At 40.2% G+C, this 22,204-nt stretch overlaps 4 protein-coding genes across 5 annotated transcripts; 1 reads left to right on the top strand and 3 right to left on the bottom strand.

Annotated features, from left to right (window-relative positions):
• Positions 1-1,368: 1,368 nt before the first annotated feature.
• oard1 (O-acyl-ADP-ribose deacylase 1) lies at positions 1,369-4,597 on the bottom strand. Its single transcript, XM_083675807.1, has 5 exons — positions 4,124-4,597; positions 2,891-3,056; positions 2,580-2,638; positions 2,295-2,407; positions 1,369-1,856 (listed from the first exon to the last, which is right to left on the bottom strand). Exons 1-5 carry the CDS (start codon positions 4,163-4,165, stop codon positions 1,718-1,720), a joined length of 519 nt encoding a protein of 172 aa, XP_083531933.1. The 5' UTR covers positions 4,166-4,597; the 3' UTR covers positions 1,369-1,717.
• Positions 4,598-5,596: 999 nt separating this feature from the next.
• On the bottom strand, positions 5,597-7,555 carry guca1b (guanylate cyclase activator 1B; the record flags this gene model as incomplete). The annotated part of the gene is made up of 4 exons (XM_083675805.1): positions 5,597-5,754; positions 6,047-6,161; positions 6,947-7,096; positions 7,352-7,555. 4 exons carry the CDS (start codon positions 7,553-7,555, stop codon positions 5,627-5,629), a joined length of 597 nt encoding a protein of 198 aa, XP_083531931.1. The 3' UTR covers positions 5,597-5,626.
• A 4,137-nt stretch (positions 7,556-11,692) lies between these two features.
• On the bottom strand, positions 11,693-16,274 carry LOC310808736 (serine/threonine-protein phosphatase 4 regulatory subunit 2-A-like). 2 transcript variants are annotated; one of them, XM_083675800.1, is made up of 9 exons: positions 16,004-16,274; positions 15,356-15,437; positions 14,575-14,745; positions 14,172-14,265; positions 13,907-13,944; positions 13,667-13,741; positions 13,298-13,435; positions 12,341-12,642; positions 11,693-12,160 (listed from the first exon to the last, which is right to left on the bottom strand). In XM_083675800.1, exons 1-9 carry the CDS (start codon positions 16,035-16,037, stop codon positions 11,814-11,816), a joined length of 1,281 nt encoding a protein of 426 aa, XP_083531926.1. In that variant the 5' UTR covers positions 16,038-16,274; the 3' UTR covers positions 11,693-11,813. The 2 variants fall into 2 exon arrangements, with proteins under 2 accessions (XP_083531926.1, XP_083531927.1); XM_083675801.1 differs by lacking the exon at positions 13,667-13,741.
• Positions 16,275-17,115: 841 nt separating this feature from the next.
• LOC310808738 (eukaryotic translation initiation factor 4E type 3) lies at positions 17,116-21,931 on the top strand. The gene is made up of 7 exons (XM_083675803.1): positions 17,116-17,403; positions 18,882-18,954; positions 19,104-19,198; positions 19,306-19,366; positions 19,456-19,522; positions 19,667-19,822; positions 19,969-21,931. Exons 1-7 carry the CDS (start codon positions 17,228-17,230, stop codon positions 20,013-20,015), a joined length of 675 nt encoding a protein of 224 aa, XP_083531929.1. The 5' UTR covers positions 17,116-17,227; the 3' UTR covers positions 20,016-21,931.
• The last annotated feature ends 273 nt before the right edge of the window (positions 21,932-22,204 follow it).

Genomic DNA, 22,204 nt, shown 5'->3' with positions numbered 1-22,204 from the left:
AGGGGGAGCGCATGAGCAAAAAACAGAGAGTGAGTGTGAGGAGGGAGAGCCTAAGAATGCAAATCAATGAGAAGCTACAAGACAAATGGGACAAGCTCAGAGGAAGCGGTAGGGTTGCTGCCGGCGTCGGGCTCAGCATCCTGGCTGAGACGACCACAGCATCTCTGTCTGGGACGGACCACAGCACGGTGAGGTGTCAGCGCAGGTCAGATAAAAGGGAGATCTCCCCAGAGCTGCAGAACGGCTAGGTGGCTATGCTGCAGTATGCAGTCTAATTGTGGGGCGACGGGGGGATGGGAGGAAGAGGGGGGGGGGGGGTCGTATGCAGTGATGCCGAAGCACAGTCTTCCAGCCAAGAATACAGAGGCAGGCAGGCAGGCAGGCAGGCAGGCAGGCAGCCGCAGGCAGGCAGGCAGGCAGGCAGGCAGCCGCAGGCAGCCGCAGTGTACGTAGTGGCTAATGCCTTTTCCTCATGAATTATTGAAGGTCCCCAATGGAAGAGTCATGGGGAAGTGGGTAGGGGGTACAGGGCACACTACTCCTCTCTACAAACCCTCCTCAGCAGGGAGGGTGTGGAGTCTCGCTGGCTGTATGCTAATGCTTGTGCTAATTACCACAAATCAATCTGAAGTCATAATTGTCAATTGATGAATCCTAGATATAACATTATTCACACACACAAAAATGTGTATACGGCATACATACGAAGGTAAGGCTAGCCTATGTGCATACCCAGGTCGTGTTTCGTCAAATGTAAAGAAGGGCTTTCTTATATCTGAGCAGAAAATTGATCTGTGGGTTTGACTCTGTGGTGTCAGATTCTCTACCTCCCCTCCCCCCTCCATTACATCGGGTGTCTCTTTTGTCTCCCCCCTCCTTTAGAATACAATACACTCTCAGATCAATATTACATCACACAATACCTCTACCGTATCTGCAGCAGCTGCATCCACCAGCCTTTGTGATGGTCATGGCATTAGAATCGCATTAAGAGCTGCTTGCAGGGTCAATAGCATCAAGCTTGTCCATTTCATGAATAAGGCAAAGCAATGGTTTCACCAGCCTTATAGATAGTATGTTATATTTGCACAGCGCAATGTGTCCAGAGAAATAGGCGTAACTAAGCATGGTCATGAGATAGGCTTATATAATTGACGGCCTAACCAAAAATAGCAAGATATGTCCTGTTTGGAATGGCTGGACGGAAAAGAACACTGCAACTTCAGCGAGTGTGACTTGAATAATGACATCACGCCATCTAAACTATGCAGTCAACTTCAGTATACAGTATATCTGACAAGAACGAAAGTGACGTATGTAAAGAACAATTTTGATTTTATTATTCTGAAAGACAAAATTTAAGCCATTCAAAGGTGAACTGATGAGGTGATGTGGAATTACAGAAAGTAGAGAGACTACCCCTATGATACACAAACAAAATAAATTACAAACAATTGGGGATATATTTAAGCGTACATTTTTGTCCATCATGCCCTTTTGAAAGTAAAACATTTAGCAAACATTGTACAGGCACACACACACTCCTGAGAAGCTTGAACCAGTCCTGAGATGATCTAGTTTCACTGGACAAGCTAACATAAGCTTCACTTCACACACACACACCCCAAAAAAGCCATCAACAAAGGGGTAATTGAAGAGAAATAAAATTACCCTGAAGACACACATTCTTTAATTTGGATTACAGTAAACATTAGCACTAACGTCGTTTTCTCTTGGACTCCATGGTGTTCTCAGGGAGGGTGTAGACAGTGATGCAGATACCTGTGTTTTGGAAGACCTGCTTCAACATCTCAGACACCTCAGTCCATTTCAGTCGATCAAGACCACAGCCAATCCTGTTGGGGAAAAAAAACAGCAACAAAACAAAAGGTTGATTCAGCATACCAACCACTGCAAGTAACTCTAAGGACAACTTGGCTCTGGTGATAAATCAATCCTGACAAATTCACACTACAGAGCCGAGCCGAGCTGAGCTACACTGGGCTGTTCTGGTTACCCACCCGCCATAGTCGCTGGAACAGTGCCATACACGACAGTGTGAAAGGAGCATGTCAGAGCCAGCAAAACATGGCCGGGTCACTGCTGTGCTGTGCTGTGCAAAGCCCCTAATAAGATACAGTAAATCATGCTTTCCCCTCAAATGTATATGATCATGTGCAGACGTGACCTCCATTACCTGAGGGAGCCAACACAAGCTAATAGGAACCAATGCTTCAGGTCTCAGGCAAGGTTACTGATCACATTAGAATGGTTCAGACTTGGCTCATACTAACCGAGGCATTGATATCCTGGTTACGCCGTTTTCTGCGCAATGGGATTTCATGTCCTCCAGGCTCAGTCGAAGAGTTTCATTGGTGGGCTTGTCACTGGCCTTCTTCTTTGTAATCTGACAGGGACACCACAAGGAGAGAAACAAAAAGCTTTGCGATTTCTGGAGAGTGGCTGGTTGATACTGATTAAATCTAAATACATGGACAGTCACTTTATTATCTATGATGTTCCATCAATTTCCCCCATATTATTAGTTGCTGTCTGTATTCATGTGCAAAGATCCTTACCAAATAGTACACAAAACGGCTGCCTTCCTTCAGTACAGCACATTGCCCGGGCACCTTTTCTGTGGAATAAAACCAGTTGACATAATTGACAAAACCTCAATCCTGGCATTATGGTTTCTACCAAACAGAACATGGTTGCCTCATCCATAATAGCCATGTGTCTAATGACAACACTGAGACATGGCATGCCTAGCTGAGTATTTAACCATGACAAATTGTACTTTTCTGTCAATGCTGGGAGACAGAGCAGGCACCCCAAAGAAGAATCCCCATTTCACAGTAATGTATTTTGACCCATATACAGAACTCACTCTGTTTCTTCAGTTCTTCTACTCCCTTAAACGTCTTCTTGAATATCACTGCGATGCCAGCCCCCATACGGCAGTCCTCACTGATACAGTGTGCCAGAGCCTCTTCTGCAGGACAGGAGAACAGATCCCCCTTTACATAGCACAGGCTCCAGCTGCCTTCTGCGGACTAGCCAGGAGAGGGCAGCATTATACCGCAGAACAGCCATACAGTCTTCCATGATCTGTGTTCTCTGAACTCTAAAAAGCTCCATTACGACTTCCAGTTTCGCTTTTCGCAGATTTGTGGCTTCAAAATAAAAGCGTGAGTTAAAAGATGAATGGAAAGTGATGGGATTACAATATTTTCTCTTATTTTTGCTGAAATTACCGAACAGAAAGTATATACAATTTTGAAAAAGTAATTTTTATCTTTAAAATGTAGATATTGGTAAAATAACATTTACATTTTGCATATGCCTATTATATTTGTATAAACTGGACTGTACAGAAATATTTCTCAAAGATTTCAATTAATCTCTGGTACCACTCCGCAACACTTCCAGAATATGGGTCAGATTAGTTTGAGTCTAAAGCAATGTCAAATGTTGATATTTACTCCGGCCATACAGGTCAAAGTGGCCTATCTGCACTGCACAGAACTATTTTTCAAAGATTTCAATTCATCTCTGGTACATCTACTCTGCAACACTTTTAGAATGCAAACCTTTGAAAAATAGTTTTGTACAGTCCATTATTCTGGGGCAATACTATTTAATCAGGGTATTTGGGATATAAGAACAATTACAAAGCCTTCTGGGGCAATACTATACCAAATATGATATGGTGATGATTGATATATATATTTGTTAAGATAATTAGCATATTGTTTGGAGTTCCTTGATCCCTATTTACCATACCATGCTAAATAAAGTTTAACTATGGGGCTCTTATTTTGAATAAATCCTCATTTACATGCACTTACACTGACCGGAAGTAGGTGGGCGGAGTTCCACTATTGGCGCTCAGAGAGCACGTGTCTCCTCCGCATGAAGCGCCAACTAGCATTGAAACCTGAAAAGTCCTCTACTCGAGGGATGTATCTATTTACCTCATACAATTAACGTTGTGCTACTCAAAACAACTATTGATTGAGCAAGTAAGCTAGATAAGGACTGCAACCATTGTTTAGCTACTTATTTCAGGAATTTATGATGTGTCATCCAATAAATATACCTTATTAGCAGAGCTCCTTACCTTAGCCACAGAGATAGGTGGCTCTTCTGATTCAGTTGACATGAGTGTTGCAGGAAATCTAAACAGGGATATAGAGGGCAAGAGTCTTGTTGGTAAATTTGCTAGCTACCCTCTTTAGAAAACGAGTTTTTCGAAGTAGATCTGCGGATTTGATTCAGCTTTTTAGAGCAGCATTTTGGTTACTTTTACTCAGGTGCCGGAAGCCGACGTCACGTGCGTGAGATCATTTAACATCTCGTGTCACGGTCTGCCTCCACGACTAAGGCTGACTAGCGTAGACACACAATAAGGAATAAGTTCATTTTAAACAAAGAGAGTAAGTAGGATTTCATCCTCTTTGTTTTAAAGAACTGGGCATATTTCTAGTAATTGAACTTGCCTTGTTATCTTCTTTGGTTATGCGCAGTGTGCAAACTAAATATGAGTGCGTTACTGCCACCATCCATCATGGAGTATACCAAAGGGGAAAAGTAGGCTTCACCGTCTGTGAAATGAACACTGGCAAATACGTTTTGATTTTCTAATCGGCCTATATTGTGTCAATATTGGTATAATATATCCCTTTGCTGCACAACTAGCTTGGTAACATATGTTGGTTGTATCCGTATACAATAAATCAGACACATTCAAGTCACTGTTTATTAAACATTTTCATATGACACATAGATTGAAGGAAACATTTCAATACATAAAAAAGTTGCTTAAATGTATGCTGCAGTACATCTCTTACAAAAACTAAAACAATACTGCAACGGTACAGTATCGTAAAAAATAAATTAAAAAAAAGATTTATGACCGTCCATATGGAAAGAATTTGTCTACTGTGTTCTGATGTATTCATTGTGAGCATTGAAACTCATGGAATCTCAAAAGTGATACACACTTGCAAAATATCATAAGCAGAACATATTTACAAATGAAACCTCATGTTATTGCCCCTCAAATGTATACAATGATAGCCTGCAGTGGAACACACACATTAGTGGCAAGTTACCAATGCAAGTTGCACATCGTGTGATTGTGATTGCTTGCTGGCACCTTTGGAACAGGTCTCTCTTGTAAAGGACATTTTTTAAATCTCAATCCGACTGACCTGTATAAATAAGGGAACAAAAAGAAGAATCAAACAGAGTTGCAGTTCATTGTTAGTTTGTTGATAGTGTGCACATCTGTAGACCAAACTATACAGTAGAGCACTATTCATATACTGTGTGGCTGGAGAAACAAATAGAGTTATAAAATGAAGGACAGTTATGGTATAAGCCTACTGGTTACAGAGAGAGAGGGAAGGGCCCCCTCTAGACAAAGAGTCCATGTTCCATGGTACATAGACCATGCACTGGGGGTATATGATTTGGTGTTAGATCATATAGTTTGTATTGTATTTATTGTGTATATTGTTTAGCATTATTTTGTTGTGAAGTACTTTGTGACATTTGTCTATGTAAAAAGCGCTATACAAATAAACTTGATTGATTGATTGGTTGATGTTCCAGGCCTTGCTTAAAAGTTGGCACTCTTACGTCGCCGCTCATTCATCCAGTCCCCAGGGTTGACATCCATCTGCAGCATCTTCATCACCCACTGATCCCTCTTTGCCCCATCGATGAACTCATCCAGAGAGAGCTCCCCTAAGTGAGGAGACAGGGTTAGAATCACTCACTGCCAAAACCAAAGACAAAAGCCTCGGGCATCGACGGCCTGTACACTGAGGGGAAGACATAAGCTTCACCCGTTGTCAAAGTTATTTCTTTAAAGTGCTTTGAATTAGAAGCATTTGGAAAGCCAGCCTTGGTGGAGAGTTACCATCATTGGCGACACACACAGTAACATGGTAACAACATCATTATATGGATCTGCTAAACCATCCAAGGGACAGTTGACGCTGTCAGAGAACATTGAGGGTCAAGGAAACACTCTCACCATCCCCGTTTTCATCCACAAGCTCAAATATCCTGTCCACGACCTGGTCTGGAGTCAGGAGAATACAATCCCCATCCAGTTCTCCATGACAGGCTTTCTTCAGTCGGTAGATAGACTTAGAAAAGGATACAGGGCAGTAATAAGCAACAATAATTTTCAACTTTCAATCAAGTTTATTATTAATTAATAAAAAAAAATAAAAAAAAGATTATTTTATTACTTTTGTGTGGAGGCTTCCCCTGCACAATGTGCCTTTTATTTTTATTTTGTTATTGTGTGTGTGCAAATCATAAATAAATAAAAAACAATAAATAATCATCCCTTTACTATGCTGGGCATTAAGTTAACACTACTTTATACAGGACACGTCACATTCAGATTTGAGTAGACTTGTGTCATATTTAATTACTGTGTAGCTTAGGCAATGTTGACTAGTGTGTGTGTGTGTGTGTGTGTGTGTGTGTGTGTGTGTGCGTGCGTGTGCGTGCGTGCGTGCGTGTGCGTGTGCGTGTGTGTGTGCGCAGAGAAAATGATCAAACAAACTTACTGAGAAAGACACTCGGATATTATAGACATGGATTCTCATCAATTAAAATGTGATTGGGAATTCTAGCAGTTGTCTGTATGAATAATGTTCTGTTTACACATTTTCTTGTTCACATTATAGTATAGATGGGGGTTCTCATTGTACTAATGGTGAAATTGTGTTGTTGTAGGTGTACTGACAGAAGATGATATAACAATGATGGAACGAAATCCTTCTGGAAACACAAACACAACTCGGCCAGCTTTTTAGAGGGAGGTTTTATCCCACTGATTCAGTGTATGTTTATGGAAATGCTGTATTTATAATATCACCATACACTAATCTTGAGTAAAAACAGTAGTTATTATTATTACCTCTACGATCTCAAGCAGCTCTGTCTTGTCAATGCAGCCACTTCCGTCTTTGTCGTACATTTTGAAGGTCCATTTCAATTTATGTTCCAACTTGCCCCTCAAGACCAGGTTCAAGGCTGCAACATACTCTAGAAAATCAATCGTGTTGTCCTGTGCCAAAAAAATAAGTTAGTTTAGAATTAATATTGATTCTTTGCCATAAGACCTCATGGTAAATCTTTCCTTAATTTTCAAATAAATTGTTAATTGTTGAATCAATTTGGGTTTGTTTATTGTAAACAGAAAAGGTTATGGTACACATTTAACAGTGTACACACATTGAAAGTCCAAAACAGTGGATAATGTGGCGGTAAAAAAGGCAGGGACAGGCTCCCATCAAGTGACAGCAATCTGTGGGCTACTCACTCCATTCTTGTCAAAGGCGCGAAACATGTTCTCGATATAATCCGCTGCCTCCTTGTTATCAGTTACTCCAAAAAAGCTCTTGAACTCATGCATGAACAGGGTTCCACTTGGGCACTCCACCACAAACTTCTTATACCACTCCTGCAGCTCTGCCACGTCAATTTCCTTGTCTGGGTCGTTGTCCTCACTCAGTCGCTGACCCATCACGAAAATAGTTCTGAGATACTGTGTTAAGACTCTTTAGTGAAGGATGTGGTCTTTGTCCCTCATCTTTGATTAGACTCTTCGGTTGAAGATGCTGTCCCTGGTGTTTGAAGATTGTGTCTGCTAGTCTTTATAGAGTTGTAGGTCTACTCTTTGGACAATCGAAACATTTCTTTGATCCTCCAATTATGTCCCAAATCTGTTGAATCTCGCCACCTTGTCTGACTGAAATAACTGAATATTTCGTCAGTTAAGGTACAGACAATAACCAGTAAGTGTTATGCCTTGTCTGCTAAGTCTCCGACTGGTGGTGGGACATGGACTGTTATGAATCACATGACTAGAGGAGATTAGGAATTTACACATATGTCAGAATCAATTAGGCCTAGTTCAGAGAGAGAGATCATGAGAACATTGAACCTCCTTGGCCTCCATGTACAATAACAACAATGCATCAGAGCAGTGTGAATTCTTATGAGCCCAATCACTATTGAACCTTCACCACAACAATGTGTATTTTGAGTGTTTAATATACTAAGAATGCTGGGTATTCACTATTACTGTAAGGATGGTAACATTAAATTGTGAGGGCAAGAAATGTCAGACTGAACTAGAGCGAAGTGGATCTGAACATGCAATATTGAGGAGAAATAGGATGGCATTGGTGCTCTCTAAGTTTCTCACAGACCCCCAGAAATGTATAGATTCTGCAGAATGTGAATTGCTTGCACCATATCAGGAATCAGGACTATGTCTAGACTATATCTATGTAGAATTACACTGTAACCACCCCCCTGGTGAAATATACTGTAGGTACGTTTCTGATGCATTGAGGTCTGATCAAGTTTATGCCCATCCCCAGGTTAGTTACACAATGGACCTTTTGTTTGTACATCCAATGAATCATATAGGCCTAGCATTTGATAATCCCTATAACCGTCTGAGCCTCAGATGCCATGCTATTTATAGAACTGCTTCGCGCTCATTCTGTGTGTACCTGCAGTCACGTCTAACTGTCAGAAGTTTGTCAAATTCTCTAATGAATTCTTCACCTTTGTGAATTTCACATGGTGACTTTGAACAGCCCTATGTTAACACTGTACCCTTTCATACAAGAACGTCCCATTGACGACGATGAGAAAAGAGGATGTCTGGGCAGACCAAAGTGTTTACAGGTTACCTGCAATGCCCTGCCCCTGTCCTGTCCTGGCCTAGTACTGTACCTTCCTGGTACATGTAATCTGATGACTACATGTTTCATAGGGACAGGGATAAGCACTCAGCCTAGAAGTGTCAAGGCCATTTGAAGACTGATTAAATAATATCCTGAGAAGATAAAATGTATGCTTTACTTAATGAATGATCTCACTAAATGCAATCAAATACTTAAAATGTTTTTGTTGCTCATTCAGTGCAAAGGCTGGAGAGGGCATTTTTTCACAGTATATATTTATAGGCAATAGTTACATATAGTTATTGTGTTATAGTTAAGTACATAAGGCTAAGCTGTCCACAAGGACAGTGTAAAGTGTGTGAATGTGTATTTATAGAGTGAGTGTATTTCCAAAAGTACATTCTTTTGGAAAGTCAAATCCTGCCTGTTCTTCAGGTTGAATAAGACAGGGATATAATGGGACACTGGTGTGGGGCTATTCATTGAATAAACAGGAGAATGCTGTATTCAAAAGAGGTTTATTCATAGTTGTCAAAAGTTAAAACTTTCTTCATACAAATTAAGCATACCCCCAGACTTAAAATGTTAGCATTTATTGCTTCATATGAATACAGTGTTGAAAGCCCAATCATTCAATTTACAGAGATATTAATCTGTTTCACAAAGGCAGTGAACACGTATTACAATCTACAAAAACTACTTTACAGAAATTTAAAAATCCTACATACCAAAAAGGACAGTTGCTGAAACAGGTAAAGATATGGCAGCCAATAAATGCCCAAATTAAAACAAAAACAAGCTCATTGCTATTTTGTGTGACAGCAGTACAGATCAATAACAATTTGGGACAGTTTCCAGACCTAGATTAAGCCTTATCCTTGACTAAAAATTCCATCCATTTGAAGTGCAATCTAGTCCGGGAAACCTTCCCGTCCTGTTGAGATTGAAAGTTTAATGGCATTAGTTACAATTAAATTACAAGGACATCGTTCAATTGAAATATTAATATGAATTAACTGAGATTCAATAACAACTTTACATTAAAAAGCTTGGGTTGAATCAAATGACACCTAGGCCCATGTTCTCATAGCAACCCACTGCCTCTGAGTACATTTGTCACAATCTGACAAAGTATTTAGCAACTGGACTTGTGAGTGCACTCATTCAGCACCACTGGGATCATGGAAAGATTCTCAAATGGACGCCAGTACGAGAAGAAATCAATTCACTCAAGAGATGGTGTCAGACGACAAATCAGCTAATATCAGAGAAGGTCTTCTGCTGTATTGAAGCACGAAGGCAAGACGGCAGAGAATGGCAGGAACCATTGTATGATAACAGAGAGCTCCTGGAATGTTTAAAGCAATTTGTTTGCAGATACGTTAGGATTGTTGAATTGTTTCCACCCCTTGAAAATGTTTAATGTGTAGGGGTCGGCTGCAATCTACGGTTTCATGTTTACTGAGCAAGATTTGCAAATGTACGGGGCAAGGACCCCAGTGGTAAATTCTAGCAAGTGTAATTGAGAATAACCATACATATACCACGTGTTGTGGTCATGAGTCCAGTATATACTCAATCAAAATATGGAAATGATAATGACGAAAAAGACATATTTGTAAACCATTACTTGCTTTCCATCCTGATGATGGGAGACGGTCCCAGGCCATCCACACACTCACCTCACAGATGGGTACAACAAACGCACATGCACTCAGACACGCACGCACACACACGCACACACACACACTGATCCTACATCATCCTTCTGTTATTAATCATGTACAACTATTATGTCAATCAAGCAGCTTTCAAATAGATGTCTAAAAAGAAGCATGTGTAAATGACAGCAATGAGAGAAATATTAGAGAAACGATCAGTCAGTGTTAATTTTGGCAGGCACCCATTTTTTAGATTAAGGCTAGTCTTAGTCATTTTGACTAAAATAGCCTGAAGCTTTAGCCACATTTTTGTAAATTGAATAATGATTTAGTTATTGTCAAAATGACAAACTATTTGTTATACATTTTACACAAATGTATACATTTGCATGGCCTCATTAACCCATAATTAACATAAATCACTGACTTTCATGTGAAGAGATTTTTCTGCATAACATCCTCTCTTCCCAACAGCCAAATTAGCATCATAACACATTACTCTGCAGCAGAATAAAAGTCACACCCCTGGACGTGGCACATAAAGGACAGTAGGCCTAATCAATGCAAAAACAAACAAGCATTTGAGAGGATCAGCCTCAGCGAGACACTGCAGATTAGCTGATATTGATCACACAATCTGTGCTTATGTATTTACCTCAGTAAATAGTCAGTGATATGCAAAAATGCACTGACTGTCTTCCCTCTACCCCCCCTCCCCATCAGTTTGTGGGTGCAAAAGCTTTCTTCTCCCGTGGAAACTCTTTTCTCCAGATAGCAAGCCTGTATGCCTGTTTGCCTCAAATGATTGATTTTGGCCAGATTGGAGGAAGTTTGCCGGGCAGATGGGGGTGGTAAAGTAAATAACACCTCCATCTCTCCAACAACTCGTCCATTTAGTCCGATTTTAGTCAGAGGTAATTCTCGTCTCGTTTTAGTCAACCAAAATGAACAAATATTTTCATTTAGTTATATCTTTTTCTGGGTCTATTTGGTCAGTTATCGTCTTGTCTTTTGCCACAGAAAAATAGTTGTTTGACGAATATTTACTACATTCATTTTATTGACGAAATTAATGCTGGAAGTCAATTTTTTTATAATCTGTGAATGAATGCCAAGAGCTTTGAAAAACCTTAGTTTAAATGATAAGCTTCCACTTTTTAAAAACAAACTGACGTGTGCCTGTTGGAAGGTGGGTCGTACAAGGCATGAAGAGACTTGAGGTTGCAGGAATCCTCGAGACCTCACAAGAAGAACCCCCCTACACACACACCCCAGACCCTACCCCACCCAACCCCCCCCCACCCCATCTCCTGGGAGATTCCAAGTCCACAGTGTTACAGAAATCTCCTTGGTGTGGTATCATACAGTGTAAAATAAGTCAGGTCAGTGGGCTTGCCCTCAGGTTAGTGGGCTTGCCCTCAGGTTAGTCCTGATTCATGGGCTCATCTGCAGTCTCTGGGCTTTCTGCACTGTTCTCCGGAACGCCCTCTGTTGATGACTCAGCTGTACTGCTGGGGGAGGCAGGGACTGGCTCATCGCTGGGCATACCCTCTCCACTGCTGCTGCTGCTGCTACTGCTGCTGACTGGGTCGCTGCCTTCCCCATCCTCATGCTCCTCCAAACTCAGACCCTTCCCTGACTGAGCCAGCTGCTCTGACTGGTCTACGGTGCTGTCACTCTTTTGACTGTGGGCGGGGCCAGGTGCTACCTCACGTTCTGCAGTCTCTTCCTCACGATCCAACGGCTCCGTTTGTGTGCTGGAGGAGGGCTCTGAGAGGCAAAGAGAAGACATCAAGATAGAATGAATGTCATTGAAACTTAAAAGTTTCAACTACACGGTCACATTTATCCTTCCTTGAGGGAAACCTCACAATCATATGTTTGATCCAGATAGAAGTATATTCATTATGCCAGAACATTTGAGAATGCCGTGCTGAGCAAAACACATACCCTGATCATCCGAGGTGACATTAGCTGACTTGGTATCTTTCTCTTCCTCAACAATGTCCGTCGATGACTCTGGTACGTCTGAGGAGCTTTCCGGGAGTGCAGAGCAGGATGACTCCCTTTCCTTCTCATCCTCCTCCTCCTCCTCCTCCTCATTTTCCTCTTCGTCTACATCCTCTCCGTCTTTGTCAAACTTGAGTCTCTTGACCTCATGCCTCTCTGACTCCATGGCATCCTCTTCCTCGGGGTGCTTGTTCTTCATTGAACTGCTTTGCACACCTTCACCTTCCGATACTGTGGAATCACTAGAGGAAGGAACAACATTTCACAGTAGATCTAATGACACATGTCAGATAGAATTATGTGCATTTCATAACATGTAGTGTATTCCATATCAGTACATTATATCTATGGGCCCAGAGTTTTTCTGGTTGGGGAAAACTTTCCTGGTAGGTCCTAATTACAGTGCATTTGGAAAGTATTCAGACCCCTTCATTTTTTCCACATTTTGTCATGTTACAGCCTTAGAGACCTGCAAATAGCTGTGCACCGACACTCACCATCCAACCTGACAGAGCTTGATCTGCAGAGAATGGGAGAAAATCCCCAAATACAGGTGTGCCAAGCTTGTAGCATCATACCCAGGAAGACTTGAGGCTGTAATCGCTGCCAAAGGTGCTTCAACAAAGTACTGAATAAAGGGTCTGAATACTTATGTAAATGTGATATCAGTTTTTTATTTTTAATAAATTAATTTCTAAAAACCTGTTTTGGCTTTGTCATTATGGGGTATTGTGTGTAGATTGATGAGGGGGAAAAATCATTTAATCCATTTTAGAATAAGACATAACAAAATGCCACATAACGAAATGTGGAAAAAGTGAAGGGGTCTGAAGACTTCCCGAATGCATTGTATATTACCTTTGACATTCACCTGGCTGTGCACAATGCTTTATTTACCTGACATGCTCCTCCCCCTGTTCTGTGACTGGCTCTTTGTTGTCTGTGCTGTCAGGGAGGCCATTGGTAGCGAGAGAGGTGGACAGTGACGGTTTTGGTCTGATCAGTGGCCTTGGAGTACCTGGTCCATTCACATTTCTACCATACAGAGAGGGGAAACAATCACATACGTACACATGTATGCAAGACGCAATTCAATCCATTTTACAAAGTGATTAACTCAGGTAAAACTACTGTAACTGCCAGCAACTCATTTCTGGTTGGTTGGTTAGTTAGTTAGTTCTCATCAAGCTTTCACTGGAGTTTCCCATCCCTATTTCACAGAGTCTGCGATAACTGTTCCATAAGAATGGAACAGTTAGCACTCACCTGTTGGAATAAACAGAGGAATTACCAGGGAACATCACTCCATTCACTCTGTTTACACTGGTTGCCCCATTTTTCCTATTAAAAATAGGAAGGTAGAGGGGTGACAAAACAAACTGTTACTAGCACATTTTAGCTTGATCACTCAAAATGAACTGATCAATGGCTTTGAAGGAGTGGACCACATTAAATAACTTGGGCACAAGCGACATAAGCAATTATACATATGACGGTTACACTTACTCAGAGGTAGGATATACACAGCTGACCACCATAACATTCTGGAACACACAAACAATACCATCAACTAACTTGACATAATACACGCCCTAATATGTTACATCTGAATGACATGTACATGCAAATGAACACTGAGCCATGTGAGAATCAATGCATTGACTTTTGATTACTATATCATGTGATATTTCTGTGACAAAATATCACTTCTGTGCTCTGTAATATAGGCTTTGCTAGGCTGAACTCTGACTCAGTGACAGTGTGTCCTCACCTTCTCCACTCCCCTGAGGAACTTGTCTGTCCCTGTGTAGTTCCTCTTAGGCTCAGTAAGCAGTTCACAAAGACGTTGGATGGTGAAAGGGATCCTGGAAAAATTTTTGTAATTTGTAACTAAGATGCCATGCATTTTCCACCTGAGCTAACAAATACAGTGCCCTCTGAGTAAAGAGACAGTTGGCTTGACAGGTGTTTCTGGTTAGTCAGGTGTGTTCCGTCACATCATTTGTGCTGGCATAGGAGAGCCGTCAATGTCTAGTATTGATTCTAGGCTTTGCGTTTGCCTGATTACGCACAGGCATTATATTGCAGACATTTCTGCCAGACAGCTATTTTCAAGTCTCCCATATACAGACCTAATTCACTCCAAATGTTGCTGCAGGACACTGAAGACTCACCCATTGTACCCCTCCACGATTTTGAGAATCCTCTCCTTCATCTCTTCAAAAGGAATGTAGTCTACATTGGGATTGGCTTGCCCACGCTGCTCAGTGGTTGAGGCTCGGAAGTCATCCATAACTTTCTCAAGTTTAAACAGGAAGTAGCTTTTGAACTGTGACCACGAAATCCTGAAAGAGATGTGGAATCCAGGTTATCGTCTATGGCTACCCAGCAGAGTCTTGGGCCCTTTCTCAATTGTTAGGAACTCGATTCCACTCCTTTGTCCTCCACTTGCTTCCTACTCAAAACCCATTGGAGGAGAAGATCTAGGTTTCTCCCCTTAGATACTCTTTTTTTAGAAGGAAGTGAGTGGAGGAAGAGAGGACAGGAGGAATCGAGTTTCTAACAATTGAGAAAAGACCTTGATCTTGCGTTCTCTGCCTCAGGAATCAGCTGGGCCTCAGTGCCACAGATGTGCCTAGCTTTGGTGAGAAGGCAGTGGAACATGCAAATAACAGCACTTGATTTCTGTAACGAATCTGTCTGCGCAAGGAATGACATTCCATGAGAGCAGAATTACATACAGAACTATTTTACACGATACATAATTTGTTTCCAAAATGTCCTTTAGGATAACCAAAATATATCCATTTATTGTGTTAGTCTCATTAAGGTATTTATCATGATCACGTTTTAAATATCATTATTTGAAAATACTGGAAATATCAGACAGTGGCTTTCAATAAAATCCTATCTGACATAAGAAACTGCATCCAGTTGCATTGTGGTTAGACTCACATCGTTTCTCCCGTTTTGGCGACATTACACAGAAATTGATCCAGTGCAGGACAGGTCTCTTTCTTCCCTTTCTTCTCAAAATCTGTACGTAATTACATGAAGTATAGAACATTTTAGAAAGTTAAAATTAACATGTTGTAGCTGGCCACACTAGCTAAAGTTAGCTTGTGCAGGGTAGCACTGCATTCTGCAGCCGGCAAAAAAAATGGCTGCACAAGTTTTAACGCTAACATTGACTAAATTATCATCAGAAACATCCAGTACAGGAAAATAATCATAAACGTTATGAACGCGTAATTTCTGGCGCAACTTTGGGTTTGGACGAACGGACCACATTGAACTGCGTGTCAGCATTTAGACGGACCCAATATTAGCTATAAGCGTTACCTAGCTTTCTAGCATAGCTGGGAAAGTGACTATTGGCTACCTTGCATATCACATCACAAATCAAATGCCTTATTCAGTTAATTATCAGGCGTCTAATGTTGAAGGTTTATCAAAAAGATGTATAGTCGGAATTTCTGACAAAATAAACGATAGCCTAGCCACATTAGCTGCTAGGCTAGGTAACAGCTAGCTATAAATAGAGGATTGTTCACCCATCTAAAAAGCACCCATCATATCACAATCAATAATACATTAAATGACCTTGGAAAGACTCCAGAAGTGTGTCGATCTCCATCGTTGTAGCTATTTATACTGCGGCCACTGACGTCCCCTCAATCCGACAACGACAGTCAGTAAACAGTCCGATGCTATTACTGGCTAGCAAGTAGTCCCAGCAAAGTTATGGCGCCGTATGTCACACTAGCTAGCAACCATCACCCACTCTGAACATGGGAATGTCTACTCTAGCTCGGCTACATGGAAACATCTTCATAAACTAGGCTACACGGGATGACAACATCCTGAGAATTGCCACTGCACTGACTACCTTACTAGAATTGTAGAATTATTTGGTGACAGTCACACATGTGTGTCAAAAGTGGATACGCCGATGCTTAATAGCTACCACGCACTGATCTGAACATTGACTACACAGAACAAAGTAATCTACCATATGATTAGGTCATGTTCACCAAACAGTGGCACTGTAAGATTAAGATATTGATGTCCTTTTTATAACCTCTTGTCTGGTTAGTGAGTAAGATCATTATTGTTAACATGGTATTTCAGGCTGAGTAATGCTGTCCCAGAGGGCAGTGATGATCATCAAAGACCGCTATGCATTGACTTCATTGTCATTCACTTAAATATGCTTCGCATATCTCTTTCTGTGTTCATGCAAATCACCAATCCATTGATTGACAAGTCAATTAAATGTGCATGCATGTTTTACATACAAGCAAGGGTAGCTGGTATTAGCTGAATACACATATGACAGACAGCAACTATTTTTAGCTCGCGTTTGTTTTTGTCACACTATCAAATAGATGATACTGGTATAACTTGTTTGTTTATATAATCAGCAGGTTTTTCAAAAAAATTAAAATAATAATCCAGATACTAGAGTGAAATGCGAGAGAATGGCTACTGTAATTTATTGTGTTTCCTCCTCACAATACAGTTAAACAATAAACTCTTCAATAAACAACATATTTCATTGTTTAATATACACGTTTTTTATTTTATTTTAAAGAAAGGGGTCTATCCCAATGACTTCTTAGGATGAGCGATCTATTCCAGCTATCCAATGACAACACTGGGTTTCAGACAGCGAGGCCAAGACGTCATCATTTCACTGTTGTTGTGGCGGCAGACCGGTGAAGCGACCCCGGATTCAGCGTCCAAAGGAGGTTACCTAACATAAAAGGTGGAACGATCTCTTCGTTTAAAACAATCTAACTGTTTTGCGGTATTGTCAAACGAAAAATGGCAGCTCCAGCTGCCCCGAATCTGCAACTGAGCACAGCAGCAGCAAGTAAAAGCAGTCTGGTGAACTCTCCAGAACATGACATCCATATTGACGAACTGGAAAACATTGCGAACAAGGATGGAAATGGCACTACTCTCCCATTACATTCTCCGTGGACTTTCTGGCTTGATAGGTAAGCCCACAAAAAATGTTATGCGTAACTGTTGTTGATGGTTTGCTAGCATGGAATGTATGTATGTCAACTACACGGTAGTCTTTTTTCAAAACAAAGGCGGCGAGAGGCCTTGCAGATCTGCTTGTTGAAAAGTGAAACTGTGCGGGATCTCCGGTTTTGTTATCACCAGTTTGCCGATGATGTTACATTATATACAATGCTAGCATTTTTGGTGCTACTCCCTAGCCTAAGGATACAATGTTTCTCTGTATTCCGCTTGTTGAACTCGACTCCTGTTTAGTCAGGTGATTTGGTGTCATAAAATTGCATATTATTTTTTTCAAAAGAATAACATTGATGTACAAAAATAATACCTGTACAAATGATTGATTGCATAACTGCTGACCTGCATACAAATGCTATTCGAATGGGAAGTGCACATGATCTATTGACATTTTACTTTTACTTTGTATGAACTGGGTTATTGCATAATTATTTGGGGTACAGAGTTTGTTTGGTCTCTATCGTGCAGCCAGTGTTCTGACATTGAATTGGGGAAAGGCCTTGACCCACATCTTTTTCTGTGTGTTTTTCAACACAGGCCAACAGTATTTGAATATATGTATTTCGAAACTCAAGCTGAGAGGCAAGCCTGGCCTGTTTTTGTGCACTGTCATCTCTGTCACTGACCTATTTTAGTTTGGGTTTTTTTTCAATATCAGATACTGATTGTGGATAAATGTTTCATGGGAATAATGGACACTGAACATCGATCAGTGTTTTATCAAACACATATTTATCCTTTGATTATTTGGTAAAAAGATATAGTCCTATTTCTATAGGCTACTTGCTAAGAGGGAAGTTAGTATGTTCAAACAGGGTCAGTCTTGTTTACTGTTGTGATAGGAGTCGGGGGGAAAAGGGGTCATTGTCACCTGATCCCTCTCCAACCTTGGCAATCTGCTCTGAGCACAACCTCTACTAACGGTTGGCTGAAATAGGTCCGAAATGTTCTATATTGAGAGAGATATTCTGTATTGTTCTATATTTCCCATTTGAAAGAGGCTTCGAATAGGTAGTTATCTGTAGTAATCAGCTCAAAGAGAGAGAGAAATGCAGTACCAAGTAGAGTTGGGCGTTATCGAATGTTCTTATTCACTATATTATTTGAGAAATATCACAATATATACGATAATATCCTTCATTGCTGAAGTATGACCTGCAGCACAGAGTGCATGGCTGGTGTAGAAACAGGTTTGACTGCTAGATGCTTTGCTTTGCAAAGAAAATGTGTAGTTTTGACTTTTAAGCACTTTTACAGACTAAAATGTTTTCTGTAAGAGAATAATATCACTATGCTCCCAATATCACAACGTTCGATAATATTGAATATCGTTCCAACCCTAGTAGCAAGGCTTCCGAGAATTACAACAACAAAAATAACTACATTAATTAAAACAATATTAATAGTGTTTTTGTTTTTGGCTTGCCTGTAGATCTCTACCAGGAACCACGGCAGCAGAATGTGAATCAAATCTGAAAAAAATCTACACTGTGCAGACAGTTCAGGTGAGATATGTGTCTGTGCGCTCTCTCTCTCTCTTTTTCTCGCTCTCTCTCTCTCTTTTTCTCTCGTTCTCTCTCTCTCTGGTGCAGAAATAGCTACAAACATATAAGATAATTATCTGAAATCCTATTTTTCTTTGCTATACGAATAGAGCTTTTGGAGTGTGTACAACAATATACCTGGTGTGTCCAGCCTTCCACTGAGGTGTAGCTATCACCTAATGAGAGGGGAACGAAGACCACTTTGGTGAGCCAAACTCAGAAACAGATAGATAAACACAAATATTAATCAAATTCTATGATGTTCGATATCTTACCCTCCCCATTTTCCTATGCATTTCCCATTGCATACAGGGAGGAAGAAAGTAATGCAAAGGGTGGTGTTTGGAAAATGAAAGTCCCCAAAGAAAGTACTGTAAGTATGATAAATGGCATCTGTTGTGTTTCATATTGTTGTTCATATTTCTTATGACTTATATGATTTTTTTTTCTTAATTTTCCCAGTCAGCTGTATGGAAAGAGTTACTATTGGCCACCATTGGAGAGCAGTTTACTGACTACTGTGCCTCAGGTAAAAGCTGGAGAAATGTGCAGTGTACATAGTGTGCAGACTGGTTTCTTTAATTTCTCTGTTGCTGTATTTTATTTAAAATGCTGTTGAGATGATATTGATGTGTGTCTCCTTGGACTGTCTCTCGATCTTGTTTTCCTGTAGAGGATGAGGTGGTTGGGGTTAGTGTCAGCGTACGAGACAGAGATGATATTGTTCAAGTCTGGAATGGAAATGCGTCTTTCGCTAGCGAAGCAAACATCTTGGGAAGAATCAATGAACTTCTTCCCCAAATATCTTTTAAAGCAGTATTTTATAAGCGTGAGTATATTCTCTCTCATATGACACCCCACGAGTTTCACGAGTCTATTTGCCTATTTTACCCTTTATTTATGCACTTTTAAAACGTTTTTAAATGTTAGAAATTATTATTATTATCAAGGTTAACGTGTTTATTTCTGTTTCAGCTCATGAGGAACACCATGCCTTTGAAGGAGGTCGCTCGAGACATTAGCACACTTTGCATATTACACTTTATTTAGTTCTGGGCTTGTTAAAGGTAACGGACTGAATTTCTCCCTCGTCTGAGCCCTACTGTCTTGAGTGAACACGTTATAAAGTTACTTCAGTTTGTGCGGAAAGAAGATGTCATATCTGGGTTTTATTTCAAGGTATGACTGATGAACTTGTTTTGTAGTATTTGTGTTTTTTTTATACAGAAAGATTTAGCAAACAAAGTGGACAATAGTTGATCATGTATAGCCTACTGTATGTATGTTTTTAAACATATTTTAACTTGATAATGCAATTTAACCAGGGCCTTTCTATCAGTTGTTTTCACGGTTTCCTCTTCAGTTTGTTAGGGACTAAGTATTGCTCCCTGAACTTTGGAATGATGGAGTAGCCTATATCAAGCCAGTAATATACATACAGTTTCATGCGAAAATGTTGCACATTCTGTAAAATAGTTTTTTTGGGGTGGGGGGGGGGGGGCGTAGCTGTAACAGGCTGTTAGTTAGTTTACTAAAGTTACACCAACCTCAGTCATATACGAAAGATCATAGTACCAGAAATACAGTGCCTCTGTAATTGTTGGCAGTGACGCATTTTCTCTTCTTTTGGCTCTATAAACGTTTAGATTTGAAATAAAACAATTCCTATAAGTTTAAAGTATACATTCCCAGCTTTTATTTGAGGGTATTTGTGTATATATTGGTTTCACCATTTAGAAATGATAACACTTTTGTACATACTCACTTTTGTACATTTTGTACATACCCTGTTTCATGGTTTTGGCTTGACAGGTGTTTCTGGTTAGTCAGGAGTGTTCTGTCACATTATGTGTGTAGGCATAAGAGAGCTGTGAATGCTAATCTTGATTCTAGGCTTTGCGTTTGCCTTCGGAGTCTGCTATTGGTGTCTGTCTACATGAGGACCAAAGAGGCCTGGTAGGTCAAGGTAGACCTTTGCAGAGAAATGCTCACTATGATTAAGAAAAATCTCCAACAGATCCAGGAGATAGGCGTGAATATGTGTCACGAGACTCCCATCCGCAGAAAGATTCAGGTTTACATCCAATTGAACATGCTTTTGATTTTCTAAAGATAAGATTTTAGGCAAAAAGACCGAAAAACAAACAACTGAAGATTGCTGCACCAGCCTGGCAGAGCATCAGAGAAGATACTCAGCATCTGGTGGGGTCAATGGGTCACAGACTTCAGGCAGTTACTGCATGCAAATGATATGTGACCAAGTACTAAACATGAGTGCTTAATTTGGACATAATATTAATCTGTCCCAATACTTTTGGTGCCATGAAATAAGGGAACTATGTATACAAATTGTTGTCATTTCTTAATGGTGAAACCAATATGTACATAAGTACCATCAAATAAAAGCTGAGAATCTATACTTCATAGTAATTGTTTTAAAATCCAAACCTTTGGAGTATAGAGCCAAAAGAACAAACAATGCTTCACTGTCCTAATACTTACAGAGGCACTGTATATGCAATAACAACATCCTTGTTGTTTTACTGTAATGAGTGGGTTATTGTACACACACACTGTTTTTGTTTCTGAAATCCGTAACAGTCCCTTTCTGTTATTGCAGTTTAAAGAATGGAATATATTTTGTAAATTGTTAATGAAGTTTGTTAATGTGGATTGCTGAATCAAACGCTTAGTTGGTCATGTTAGATGTCCCATTAGTATGTAGGTTTAATCAAGGGGTATACATTTGGAAGATGGTCTCAGTTGTAAGAATAGTCTGGATATCACACACAGGCCTGTACAATTAACTAAAGCACATCTCTCACACAGAAAAGTCAACTTCATGAAATGTTTTAAAACTTTGTTTTCCTATCACTTTTGTGTTATAACATTTATATTTTTGAGTATTTATCATTAAACAATTGTTGGATGAAACTGACTTTGGGTTGAATGAACACTTCATATCTTTACCAAAGACAGTGCCAGCCATGTGCATTTGTGTTTGTGTGAACGCAACAGCACAGTGTCTTTATAGGTGCATGTTCCCTGCCATATGTCAAAGTTTGTAACATGTACAATCCATCCACAATATGTCAAGTTATTTCGTGAATTTCAAAGGTGAAATCAATGTTATGTGGATCAGTTCCAAAACCTATGACTCGTCCATGTACAGGCATTAAAGCACAATTAAGTCAGTATGATGTCAGTAACG

Source organism: Argentina silus, assembly GCF_951799395.1.
Source record: "Argentina silus genome assembly, chromosome: 8".
In the NCBI taxonomy this organism is placed as follows: domain Eukaryota; kingdom Metazoa; phylum Chordata; class Actinopteri; order Argentiniformes; family Argentinidae; genus Argentina; species Argentina silus.
Note: the sequence above shows the minus strand (reverse complement) of the source record. Positions and strands in the feature narration are given on the sequence as shown.